This window comes from Erythrolamprus reginae, chromosome 7, assembly GCF_031021105.1.
Source record: "Erythrolamprus reginae isolate rEryReg1 chromosome 7, rEryReg1.hap1, whole genome shotgun sequence".
In the NCBI taxonomy this organism is placed as follows: Eukaryota; Metazoa; Chordata; class Lepidosauria; order Squamata; family Dipsadidae; genus Erythrolamprus; species Erythrolamprus reginae.
In genome coordinates, this window is record NC_091956.1 from 7,594,682 (window position 1) to 7,607,861 (window position 13,180).

The 13,180-nt window shown below is 42.5% G+C and overlaps 1 protein-coding gene across 1 annotated transcript; it reads left to right on the forward strand.

Moving 5' to 3' along the window:
• The first annotated feature begins 2,832 nt into the window (after positions 1-2,832).
• LOC139170132 (platelet basic protein-like) lies at positions 2,833-9,913 on the forward strand. The gene is made up of 4 exons (XM_070756924.1): positions 2,833-2,896; positions 6,344-6,482; positions 6,874-6,957; positions 9,903-9,913. The coding sequence occupies exons 1-4, from the start codon at positions 2,833-2,835 to the stop codon at positions 9,904-9,906; spliced, it is 291 nt and encodes a 96-aa protein (XP_070613025.1). The 3' UTR covers positions 9,907-9,913.
• Positions 9,914-13,180: the final 3,267 nt, after the last annotated feature.

The following is a 13,180-nucleotide window of genomic DNA, read 5'->3' on the forward strand; positions in this document are numbered from 1 at the left end:
TTATAGGCCCAGGATTGTTAGTCTATTTTCGTAGGATATTCTGTTTCGAGTGGAGGAGTGAAGGGCTCTTCTGGTGAAATATCTTTGGATGTTTTCAAGGGTGTTGATGTCCGAGATGTGGTATGGGTTCCAGACAGATGAGCTGTATTCAAGGATGGGTCTGGCAAAGGTTTTGTAGGCTCTTGTGAGTAGCGTGAGATTGCCGGAGCAGAAGCTACGTAGGATCAGGTTTACAACTCTAGAAGCCTTTTTGGCGATATTGTTGCAGTGGGCTTTGGCACGTAGATCATTTGATATTAGTATTCCAAGGTCTTTTACTGAGTGTGGGTTGGCTGTGAGAATTTGTTTATTCAGTTTATATATGAGGTTTGACAATGTAGCTTGTTCCGTCTACTAGACCTGCTAACTTGTTAGGGGTTTTCTTTTACGTGTGTGTTATTTTGAGTGTCTCTTGCTCTTTGATACTTCTGCTCTCAGGCTGCAAGGAAAAAGAAACTTAAGGAGCATACAAATGGCATCCTCGTAGACGGGTACCTGAGGGGACTTTCCTTTGGCTGCTGCTTGGGTATTCCAAGCTGCTTTTTTAAAAAGTATTTTATAACAGCCTGAAAGGAGCCATTTTTTTAATACAATGGCAAAAGAGGAAGTTTTCATATTTGCTGTCCAAAAAGAGAAGAGCTCCATTGTTTGGGGGTATTTCTTTAGTTGTGGAAATAGAAACATAGAAGACTGACGGCAGAAAAAGACCTCCTGGTCCATCTAGTCTGCCCTTATACTATTTTCTGTATTTTTATCTTAGGATGGATCTATGTTTATCCCAGGCATGTTTAAATTCAGTTACTGTGGATTTACCAACCACGTCTGCTGGAAGTTTGTTCCAAGCATCTACTACTCTTTCAGTCAAATCATATTTTCTCATGTTGATTTTGATCTTTTCCCCCAACTAACTTCAGATTGTGTCCCCTTGTTCTTGTGTTCACTTTCCTATTAAAAACACTTCCCTCCTGGACCTTATTTAACCCTTGAACATATTTAAGTGTTTCGATCATGTCCCCCCTTTTCCTTCTGTCCTCCAGACTATACAGATTGAGTCCATGAAGTCTTTCCTGATACGTTTTATGCTTAAGACCATCCACCATTCTTGTAGCCCGTCTTTGGACCCATTCAATTTTGTCAATATCTTTTTGTAGCTGAGGTCTCCAGAACTGAACACAGTATTATTCCAAATGGGGTCTCACCAGTGCTCTATACAAGGGGATCACAATCTCCCTCTTCCTGCTTGTTATACCTCTAGATATGCAGCCAAGCATCCTACTTGCTTTCCCTACCGCCTGACTGCACTGTTCACCCCATTTTGAGACTGTCAGAAATCACTACCCCATGCAAATGGTAATGCCAAATCTCTCCTCGCTGTTGCATCTTTATAATCTCCTGCTTAAGCAGCGGACTGGACTAGAAGACCTCCAAGGTCCCTTCCAACTCGTAAAATCTCGTAAGGAGATGTGCACACGAGAGAGAGATTTCGGTGATTTTTTTTTGCTTCCGCCCATGCAAAATTGCCAAAATCTCATGCATGTGCTCGTCCACTCATGGAGCAAAATCTCACTTGGACGCACACATGAATCATAGAATCATAGAGTTGGAAGGGACCTCCGGGGTCATCGGGTCCAACCCCCTGCTCAATGCACTAAACCATCCCAGAAAGATGACTGTCCAGTCTCTGTTTGAAGACCTCCAGTGAAGGCGAGCTCACCACCTCCTGTGGCGAGCTGTTCCACTGGTTTATCATCCAACAGAGATGGGTGCACAGCTCCATTTTCGCTACCGGAGCCAGTAATGAGCAGCCAAAATTTTTACTGCCATGCTGTGGGTGTGGCTTATTTTGTGGGTGTGGCTTGATGGTCATGTGACTGGATAGGAGTGGCTTGTCGGCCATGTGACCGGGTGGGAGTGGCTTGAACGATCATCATCGTTCAAGTGAACTGTTAAGTCCTCGACTTACAACCTCACCTGTGTCGCTCTCTGGGGTGACAATTTGCTTCGCGTATCCCGCGCTCTCCTTCCTGGGTCGCCCCCCTGCCTCAGGCTGGGTAGCTAGGCGAACGGGTGCCAATCAGCTGTTGAGAAAAGAGGGGGGAGGGAATGGGCCCCCTGCAATTCCTGCCGGTGCTGGTCTCCCTGCCGTTTTCCGAGGAGGATGAGGATGGGAGGGTGGGCTGGTCAGCTGGAGCTGGGCACACAGCTTCATTTATGTTGGGAGCCGCCCTGAGTCCTCGGACAGGGGCGGCATACAAATCCAATAAATAAATAAATAAATTTCCACTGGTGGAACTGTGTTTCACCCCGTCCACCTTGCTACCCATGAAGTATTTTTTAATTAATATTTTTTGAAAAACCGTGGTATAGGCTATTCGCGAAGTTTGAACCCGCGAAAATCGAGGGAACACTGTACACTGGCATTTTAACCGAGATCACACCGCAGAAGGTATCCACCAAAGCAGAGTCAATTTGGTTGAGTAGGTCCTTCTCAGGTGCCCAGATACAATGAAGGAAGATTTCTGGGCCTTTACAGGAAACTTCTTCTTTTAAATTTCCCCCCTAGTCAGCAGGTAAAAATGATATAATTCCTTCTGCTTCGGAGAACACCAGGAAAAATAAATGCACACGGAAGTTTATACAAAGTTTAGACAAAGATACATATGCTCTCAAGGGGATTTTTTCTTCTTCTTCCTATTCAGCCATATCTGCAAGTTCCCTGCAGGAAGGAAAGGTTTATAAGGAGAAAACACTTCTTCAAACCATCCTTATTGGAAACGCTGCGAACCAGCGGTAATGAAGGGCCTGGTTTTGATACTGGTGCTGGCCTTAATAGCCAATCGCATCAATCAGACCTATGGTAAGTCTCTTTCCTTTCATTGGAATCTCATTGAGTTCTTTGACTATGTCACAAAGGTGTTGGATCAAGGTGGTGCCGTGGATATTGCCTATCTGGACTTCAGCAAAGCCTTTGATACGGTTCCACATAAAGAGCTGATAGATAAATTAGTGAAGATTGGACTTAATCCCTGGATAGTTCAGTGGATTTCAAGCTGGCTGAAGCATAGACATCAGAGAGTTATTGTTAATGGCGAGTATTCTGAGCAGAGACAGGTTACAAGCGGTGTGCCACAAGGGTCTGTTCTATTCTTTTTAATATGTTTGTGAGTGACATAGGGGAAGGTTTGGTAGGGAAGGTTTGCCTATTTGTCGATGACTCTAAAGTGTGCAATAGGGTTGATATTCCTGGAGGGGTCTGTAATATGGTAAATGATTTAGCTTTACTAGATAAATGGTCAAAGCAATGGAAACTGCAGTTTAATGTTTCCAAATGTAAAATAATGCACTTGGGGAAAAGGAATCCTCAATTTCAGTATTGCATTGGCAGTTCTGTGTTAGCAAAAACTTCAGAAGAGAAGGATTTAGGGGTAGTGATTTCTGACAGTCTCAAAATGGGTGAGCAGTGTGGTCGGGCAGTAGAAAAGGCAAGTAGGATGCTTGGCTACATAGCTAGAGGTATAACAAGCAGGAAGAGGGAGATTGTGATCCCCTTATATAGAGCGCTACTGAGACCACATTTGGAATACTGTGTTCAGTTCTGGAGATCTTACCTACAAAAAGATACAGACAAAATTGAACGGGTCCAAAGACGGGCTAAAAGAATGGGGAAGGTCTTAAGCATAAAACTTATCAGGAAAGACTTAATGAACTCAATCTGTATAGTCTGGAGTACAGAAGGAAAAGGGGGGACATGATCGAAACATTTAAATATGTTAAAGGGTTAAATAAGGTCCAGGAGGGAAGTGCTTTTAATAGGAAAGTGAACACAAGAACAAGGGGACACAATCTGAAGTTAGTTGGGGGAAAGATCAAAAGCAACGTGAGAAAATATTATTTCACTGAAAGAGTAGTAGATCCTTGGAACAAACTTCCAGCAGACATGGTTGGCAAATCCACAGTAACTGAATTTAAAAATGCCTGGGATAAACATATATCCATTGCAAGATAAAATACAGGAAATAGTATAAGGGCAGACTAGATGGACCATGAGGTCTTTTTCTGCCGTCAGTCTTCTATGTTTCAGCTTGACCCCATTGGGCTTTAACTACAGAATAACAAAGTTGGAAGGGACCTTAGAGATCTTCTAGTCCAACCCTCTGCTTAAGCAGAAGACCCTCTGTACCATTCCAGATAATTGGTTATCTTAAAAACTTCCTGTGTCGGAGCATTCACAACTTCTGTAGGCAAGCCGTTCCACTGATTGTTCTAACTGTTGGGAAATTTCTCCTTAGTTCTAAGTTGCTTCTCTCCTTGTTTAGTTTCCACCCATTGCTTTTTCTTGTGTCCTCAGGTGCTTTGGAGAATAGCCTGACTCCCTCTTCTTTGTGGCCACCCCTGAGATATCGGAAGACTGCTATCATGTCTCCCCTGATCCTTTTTTTCATTAAACTAGCCATGCCCAGTTCCTGCAATCGTTCTTCACATGTTTTAGCCTCCAGTCCCCTAATCATCTTTGTTGCTTTTCTCTGTACTTTTTCTACAGTCACAACATCCTTTTTGCATTGTGGCGACCAAAATTGAATACAGTATTCCAAATACTTATAAAGTGGTATTAACACTTCACATTATTTTGATTCTATCCCTCTGTTAATGCAGCCTAGAACTGTGTAGGCTCATGTCAAAACTAAATTTAAAAAATGCTATCCTCTTAAGGTTGTCTCTTTCCCCCTCTTTTATAAACTCACTTCTGGTGTGTTCAATATAGGTAGCCCTTGACTTCCAATTACAGTTGAGAACAGAATTCCTACCACTATACAAGTCAGAGGTTAAATAAGTCTTGCTTGATTTTTATGTATTTTTATTTTATTTATTTTGTCCAATTTACAATGAGAGTTTTAGTGGGTATATATATATATATATACACACACATAGTAAAATACACGAAGAAGGTTATAGAGGAGATACTCATAGTAAAATATATCTAAGAAATAATAGAAAAGAAGGTATAGTAACAGAACATATCAATGAAAGAATAGAAGAAGAGATATAGGAATAGAAGAAAGGTATAGGAGATATAGGAGAGTAATAGGATAGGGGACGGAAGGCACTCTAGTGCACTTGTACTCGCCCCTTACTGACCTCTTAGGAATCTGGATAGGTCAATCGTGGATAATCTAAGGGTAAAGTGTTGGGGGTTTGGGGATGACACTATGGAGTCCGGTAATGAGTTCCATGCTTCGACAATTCGGTTACTGAAGTCATATTTTTTACAGTCAAGTTTGGAGCGGTTAATATTAAGTTTAAATCTGTTGTGTGCTCTTGTGTTGTTGTGGTTGAAGCTGAAGTAGTCGCCGACAGGCAGGACGTTGCAGCATATGATCTTGTGGGCAATACTTAGATCTTGTTTAAGGCGTCTTAGTTCTAAGCTTTCTAGGCCCAGGATTGAAAGTCTAGTCTCGTAGGGTATTCTATGTGTCCTGTTTCTCACCTCCTCGCCTCCAGAATGTTTCTGCAGGCCAAAATTGTGGCCTTACCTTTCAGTTCCAGCCCGCAGAGCTCGCGAAAGTAGATTAGATTAGATTTATTGGATTTATATGCCGCCCCTCTCCGCAAACTCGGGGCGTAAGTAAGTCCTGCGATAAATCAAAGAAGCTAAATAGTTGCACGGCGTGATATTTCTCCTTTGGAGGAGAAACCTAAGATCAAGATGTCAAGAACACACTAAGAATATTTATTTATTATTTATTTATTTATTCATTTGTCCAATACACAAATACACAGGAAGAAAAATAGACAAGTGGTAATATAAATGAGGGAGAAAGTAAACTTAGAGGAGAGGAATATATGAAAGGAAGAGAATATATAAGATAGGTGAAAGAAAGGAAAGACAATTGGACAGGGGACGAAAGGCACACTAGTGCACTTATGCACGCCCCTTACTGGCCTCTTAGGAACCTGGAGAGGTCAATCGTGGAGAGTCTAAGGGAGAAGTGTTGGGGGTTAGGGGTTGACACAATTGAGTCCGGTAATGAGTTCCATGCTTCGATAACGCGATTGTTGAAATCATATTTTTTACAGTCAAGTTTGGAGCGGTTCGTATTACGTTTGAATCTGTTACGTGCTCTTGTGTTGTTGCGGTTGAAGCTGAAGTAGTCATTGACCGGTAGGACGTTGCAGCATATGATCTTGTGGGCAACACTCAAATCGTGTTTTAGGCGCCGTAGTTCTAGGCTTTCTAGGCCCAGGATTGTTAGTCTATTTTAATATAGTGCCGTATGATAAAATGTGTGTATTGGTTTGCAAACAGGTCTGGGAATGGAAGGGCACGTCGCCCATTTGGGAAGATGCAAGTGTTTACGGCAAGTTTCGGGGTTTTTTGGAGCCAGACTAGTGAAACGCATTCAAGTCATCCCCGGAGGAATACACTGCCGAAGAACCGAGATTATGTAAGTGAGCTTCAATCTGGATTAGAACAATCTAGAGCCCGGGTGTCAAACTCGAGGCCTGCGGTGTGGTTAGAACTGGCCCCCAGGGACAGCCTGGAAATATCAAAGGGCTGGCCTGCAGTGCCTCTGCTGGCCAAAATGTGTGCTGCAGGAGGCTGTGGCCAAAAATGGGATGGGGCAGGGAAGGCCTGCAAAAAATTTTACTACCACACTGTGGGTGTGGTTTATTTTGTGGGTGTGACCAGGTGGGAGCGGCTTGATGATCATGTGACCGGTGGGGGTGGCTTAAAGGTCATGTGACTGGCTTAAAGGTGGCCAATCTGGTCCCTGGTGCCCAAAAGATTGAGGGGCCGCTGATGTGGAATGACTAACAGTCTCCTTTCTCTTTCAGATTTACTCTGATCAATGAATGGAAATATTGTGTCCACCCTGACGCGCCTTGGGTGATTTCCTTGCTTAAAAAGTTGACCGCAAGGTAGAGTCTTGTATATTTTTATTTACTTGTGCTCTTTGTCTTTATTTTTGCAAATAAAATGGCGGACCTGTCCAACACACCTTCTTCTTCCTGTGAGGTGGGCTGGGCTGAGAGAGAAAGTGATTGACTGGCTTTGGTGGCTAAGGTGGGACTAGAACTCACAGTCTCCTTGTGATTGGTCCCAAGACACCCAACTGGCTTTCGGGCCTAAGGCGAGACTAAAATTCCAAATCTCTGGTGATTGGCCCAAAGTCACCCAAACTGGCTCTCATGGCTAAGACTTGAACGAGAGCAATTGTAGGCCTTCCTAGTTTCGCCCACGTCTCGTCAACACTCCGCGGCCTGCACTGGCTGCCGATTAGTTTCCGGTCACAATTCAAAGTGTTGGTAATGACCTGTTAAGACCTACATGGCATCGGACCAGAATACCTCCGGAACCGCCTTCTACCGTACGAATCCCAGCGGCCGATAAGGTCCCACAGAGTTGGCCTTCTCCGGGTCCCGTCAACTAAACAATGCCATCTGGTGGGCCCCAGGGGAAGAGCCTTCTCTGTGGTGGCCCCAGCCCGCTGAAATCAACTCCCTCTGGAGATTAGAACCGTTCCCACCCTCCTTGCCTTTTTTAACTTGCTGAAAACCCACCTGTCGCCAGGCATAGGGTAATTGAGGTATCCCCTTGCTAATATGGCTTGTGTATGGTATGATTGAGTTGTATGGTTATTTTAATGATATGGGGTTTTTTAGATGTCTTTTTAAGTATTGGATTTGTTTACATTGTTCACTATTGTTGTGAGCTGCTCCGAGTCTTCGGAGAGGGGCGGCATACAAATCTAATAAATTATTTATTTTATTTTATTTATTATTTTATTTTATTTATTATTTTATTTTATTTTATTTATTTTATTATTTTATTTTATTATTTTATTTCATTATTTTATTTTATTAATTTTATTATTTATTATTATTATTATTATTATTATTATTATTATTATTATTATTATTATTATTATTAGGTATGAAGGCCACTTGGGGGACCCTGGGCTATTCACCCTGTCAACTTGATCAGTTTCAGTGTATGTGAGTAACGGCCATAATCCAAAACTCTTTTTTGCATTATGCACTGTAGTTTTTGGAGTATAAGACACACTTCCCCCCCCCCGCACTAAAAGAGGCTGAAAATTTGGGTGCGTCTTATACACTGATTGTAGCTTTGTCAAAGCTTTTTTCCAGCCCTAACGAGGCGCAAATGATTTTCTTGGCTCTTACCAGTTTGCAGGCTTTTTCATTGCTACTCTCTGTGAAGTTTTTTTCCCCAGCCCTAATTCTTTGCAGGGTTTTTTTTCATTGCAACTCACTGTGAATAAGGCTTTTTTTTTTAAGCCCTTAACCAGGGGATAAAATAATGTGCTGAAGCTGACCAGACTAAGCATGCTAGCCAGAGGAACACCTGGTAAGCAGATTCTTTTCTCTATTTTCCTCTCCAAAAACTGTGTCTTATATTCCGGTGCATCTTATACTCCAAAAAAAAATTCTAACAATTCTAGGTTTCTTCTAGTCCTTTTATTACGGAACTCTTATTTATTTAACATTTAAATGGGGCTACCTTTGAAAAGTGTTCGGAAACTTCAGATTGTGCAGAATGCAGCTGCGAGAGTAATCATGGGCTTCCCAAGGCATGCCCATGTTACTCCAACACTCCGCAGTCTGCATTGGTTGCCGATCAGTTTCCGGTCACAATTCAAAGTGTTGGTTATGACCTATAAAGCCCTTCATGGCACCGGACCAGAATATCTCCGGGACCGCCTTCTGCCGCACGAATCCCAGCGACCGGTTAGGTCCCACAGAGTTGGCCTTCTCCGGGTCCCGTCGACTAAACAATGTCATTTGGCGGGACCCAGAAGAGCCTTCTCTGTTGCGGCCCCGACCCTCTGAAATCCGCTCCCCCCAGATATCCTTAAAACCCACCTCTGTCGTCAGGCATGGGGGAGTTGAAAATTTTTTCTCCCTTGCCCCGAGGCTTATACAATTTATACATGGTATATTTGTTGGTATGATTGGTCCTTTAAATTGGGTTTTTTAGATTACTTTTTAATATTAGATTTGTTACATTGTTTTTTTATTGTTGTTAGCCGCCCCGAGTCTTCGGAGAGGGGCAGCATACTAAATAATATTTACTAAATAAACTAAACTAAACTAAACTACCCTGTTTCCCCGATTGTAAGACGTATCGGGGGTTTCAGGGGGGTCGGCTAATATAAGCCGTACCCCGAAAGTAAGACATATGTCTTACTTTCGGGGAAACACTAGGGTATTGCTGGGGGGGAGCCCGATGACGTCACTTCCAAGCTCCCCGCGCGCCCCTCGCCTTCGCCGCGGCGCCACCGCCTCTTCCCCGGCTTGGCAAAGCGAAGGACGGCGCTGGTCCGAAGCAAGCCGAGCGGGCGGCGGCTTGCAGCGAAGGCGCTCATTCCAGCAACCGAGTCCTGCCGAGGCTCGGCTGCAAGCGGCCAGCGAGACCGACCAGCTCTGAGGCGAGCGGCCGGAGCTGCGCCCTCCTTCGCCCGCCTCCTTTCCGGCAGGCAGGTGGGGCTGCCCAACTGCGCAGAGCGGCTCCTCCCCTCCAGACACACGCTTCCCTGACACGCGTCTGTGGCTCCACGCGTGCACGCCGCTTGGAGCCCTGAGGTTGAACTTGGAAAAGGGCTCACGAGGCTCCTGTCCCGCAGCTGCCCTTCTGGACTCTGGGGAGATGCCTTCGGGAACGCGACCCTTTCAATTTTTTTCCAATGTAACACATACCCCGAAAGTAAGACGTAGTGGGGCTTTTGGGGGTAAAAAGAAAGTAAGACACTGTCTTACTTTCGGGGAAACACGGTAAACTAACTAAACTAAAATCATCAAAAACTTTAGGCTATGTAATAACAACAAATTTGCTTTCATTGCAGATAATTGCAAACGGATTTTCTGGGGATGAACACATCCTTAAGATGTCTTGAGAAATCAGTCCGCCTTGCAAGCATCAGGTTTACTGTTCCATATGTATAGATTGCACATTTTTGGGGAAAAAGCTGGTGGCAGAAAGCAGACTCAAGAAAACAATGACTATTTTGGAATAAAATGCAAGATATTGTGTATTTGCTTCACCAACAATTCTATCAAAGCTACTGTTTAATCATTGTACTACGCAGCTACTCTGCAGTTACCGCCCAGAGCTACGACTTCACAGCAGTCTTGCTTCTATAGTTAAGTTTTTAATAATTACGGTGTACTCAGCATGTGATCTTTCTACCCCCAGGACTTCGCATAGTGATAATAATCCTGCTCGTATCCTAGATTCCTTGAAATATTTTCTATTTTGTACTCTGCAAGAATGTCTCAGCAGTTTCGCTGAAAGAAAAAGGGGAATTCACATATTCAGAAGCGTGGCAATTGATTGGAATAAATAAAATTCACATGAATGAAATTAACCTTTCAGGTTGTGGCTGATAGGTAACCAAGGCAGGCCTACTCTTTATGACTTTAACTTTCAACCACTATTAGTTGCTCTGCTGGTGGCACATATTTACAATGTACAGTGTTCCCTCGATTTTCACAGGTTCAAACTTCGCGAAAAGTCTATACCATGGTTTTTCAAAAATATTAATTAAAAAATACTTTGCGGTTTCCCCCCCTTATACCACGGTTTTTCCCACCCGATGACATCGTATGTCATCGCCAAACTTTCATCTACCTTTAATAAATAGAAACATAGAAGACTGACGGTGGTCCATCTAGTCTGCCCTTATACTATTTCCTGTATTTTATCTTACAATGGATATGTTTATCCCAGGCATGTTTAAATTCTGTTACTGTGGATTTATCTACCACGTCTGCTGGAAGTTTGTTCCAAGGATCTACTACTCTTTCAGTAAAATAATATTTTCTCATGTTGCTTTTGATCTTTCCCCCAACTAACTTCAGATTGTGTCCCCTTGTTCTTGTGTTCACTTTCCTATTAAAAACACTTCCCTCCTGAATCTTATTTAACCCTTTAACATATTTAAATGTTTCAATCATGTCCCCCCTTTCCCTTCTGTCCTCCAGACTATACAGATTGAGTCCATTAAGTCTTTCCTGATACGTTTTATGCTTAAGACCTTCCACCATTCTTGTAGCCTGTTTTTGGACCCGTTCAATTTTGTCAATATCTTTTTGTAGGTGAGGTCTCCAGAACTGAACACAGTATTCCAAATGTGGTCTCACCAGTGCTTTATATAAGGGGATCACAATCTCCCTCTTCCTACTTGTTATACCTCTAGCTATGCAGCCAAGCATCCTACTTGCTTTTCCTACTGCCCGACCACGCTGCTAAAATTCACATGAATGAAATTAACCTTTCAGGTTATGGCTGATAGGTAACCAAGGCAGGCCTACTCTTTATGACTTTAACTTTCAACCACTATTTGTTGCTCTGCTGGTCGCACATATTCACCATGTATTATTGTTTTGGATATAGAAACATAGAAGATTGATGGTAGAAAAAGACCTCATGGCCCACCTAGTTTTCCCTTATACTATTCCCTGTATTTTATCTTAGGATGGTTATATGTTTATCCCACTCATGTTTAAATTTAGTAACTGTGGATTTACCAACCACGTCTGCTGGAAGTTTGTTCCAAGCATCTTTCAGTCAAATAATATTTTCTTACGTTGCTTCTGATCTTTCTGCCAACTAACCTCAGATTGTGCCCCCTTGTTCTTGGGTTCTCTTTCCTATTAAATATTTGTCACAAACTATAACAATGCCTAATGTTGTGTTGGCTATGTGATGAAAACATATTCCTTTGGCAAAAAGTGCCATCAGCCTTTTTTTCTTCTTTTTCACATGTTGGATACATTTGGAGTTTCGAAACAAATTTTAGGAGTTGTTGCAAAACAGATCTTTATAATGGAGCCTGGCGAGAGGATTACCTAATTTATAAAATAGGAGTCACTGTGTCTATTAAAAAGATACAAAAGCATCCATTTAATTTCTTAATACTCTACTATATATGCACATTCCATAATTTTTTAAAATACTTCTTCATCCTTTGGTATTTCCTTTTCTTTCCATTTTTGCGGAAATATGATCCTTGCCGCAACTAAAATGTGAATTATTAAATAATATATTTCTTTTTTATATTTCATATTTGAGATACCTAGTAGGAAGAATTCTGGAGTCTTCCTAATCTTCTCATTCGTTATTTCCTTTAACCATTTCTCTATTCCTATAATTCTTGGCTTCAGAACAAGTCCACCATATATGAAAATATGTGCCAATTTCTTTTTTACATTTCCAACAGGTGGGAGAGACGTTAGGAAACATTTTAGAAATTCTATATAGCCAGAGACGTTTGGAGATTATACAGTTCTTCATCTTTTCTTCTTTCACTGCTTGAAAACACGTTTTGAGCCCATCAGCAAACTGGGATCACTGTTTGTTCATGCTGCCCAGAATTCCATCAGCAGCTTTTACTACAGATAGTTCTTGATTTGCAACATCTCTGTTTAGTGACTCAAAGTTACAACGGCACTGAAAAGAGACTTAGGGCTGTTTTTCCACACTTATGACCAAATTGTTTGAAATTTAGGAAATCTAAATTCTTTTTTAGTCGTCAGGATGTTGCATCTGATGCTTGCTTAGTAAAAACTGTTCCATTGTGTTGTGGTTAGCTCTGGCCCAGCTCCTGCCCCAAGGACTGTGGATGTGGGGGAGACATCCACATGCTGCAGGCCTGTTTTGCCCCCGGTGGAATCTGCTGATGAAGGCTCCTCTGACCAAGAAGACATGAGTGACAGGGAGGAGAGTGTGGCAGATAGCTCAGAAGATCAATTATCTAGCTCCTCTTTGGATTCAGAACAAGAGTTAATGATACAGCCACGCATGCGGAGAGCGATGCATAGGCAGCAACAACTGAGAGATTATTATCAAAGAAAATGAGGCCACCTGTGGTTGGGTGGGGCTGTGGTAATTAGTGAGGCTGCTATAAAGAGCAGCCTGTGGGTTTGGCCATTGTGGAGGATTATCTGATCCTTGTGTTTCGTGACTGCTTTACTGACTTTGACTTTTTGTGTGCTGATTTTCCCCCGCTTTGAAACTAAACCAGAGCAAAGTGTGTTTCACTTTGTGAAAGGACTGTGAATTGCCTCACAGCTGCAAGCTAAGTATCACAGAACTGATAAGGGACTTGTACAAATTACCAGT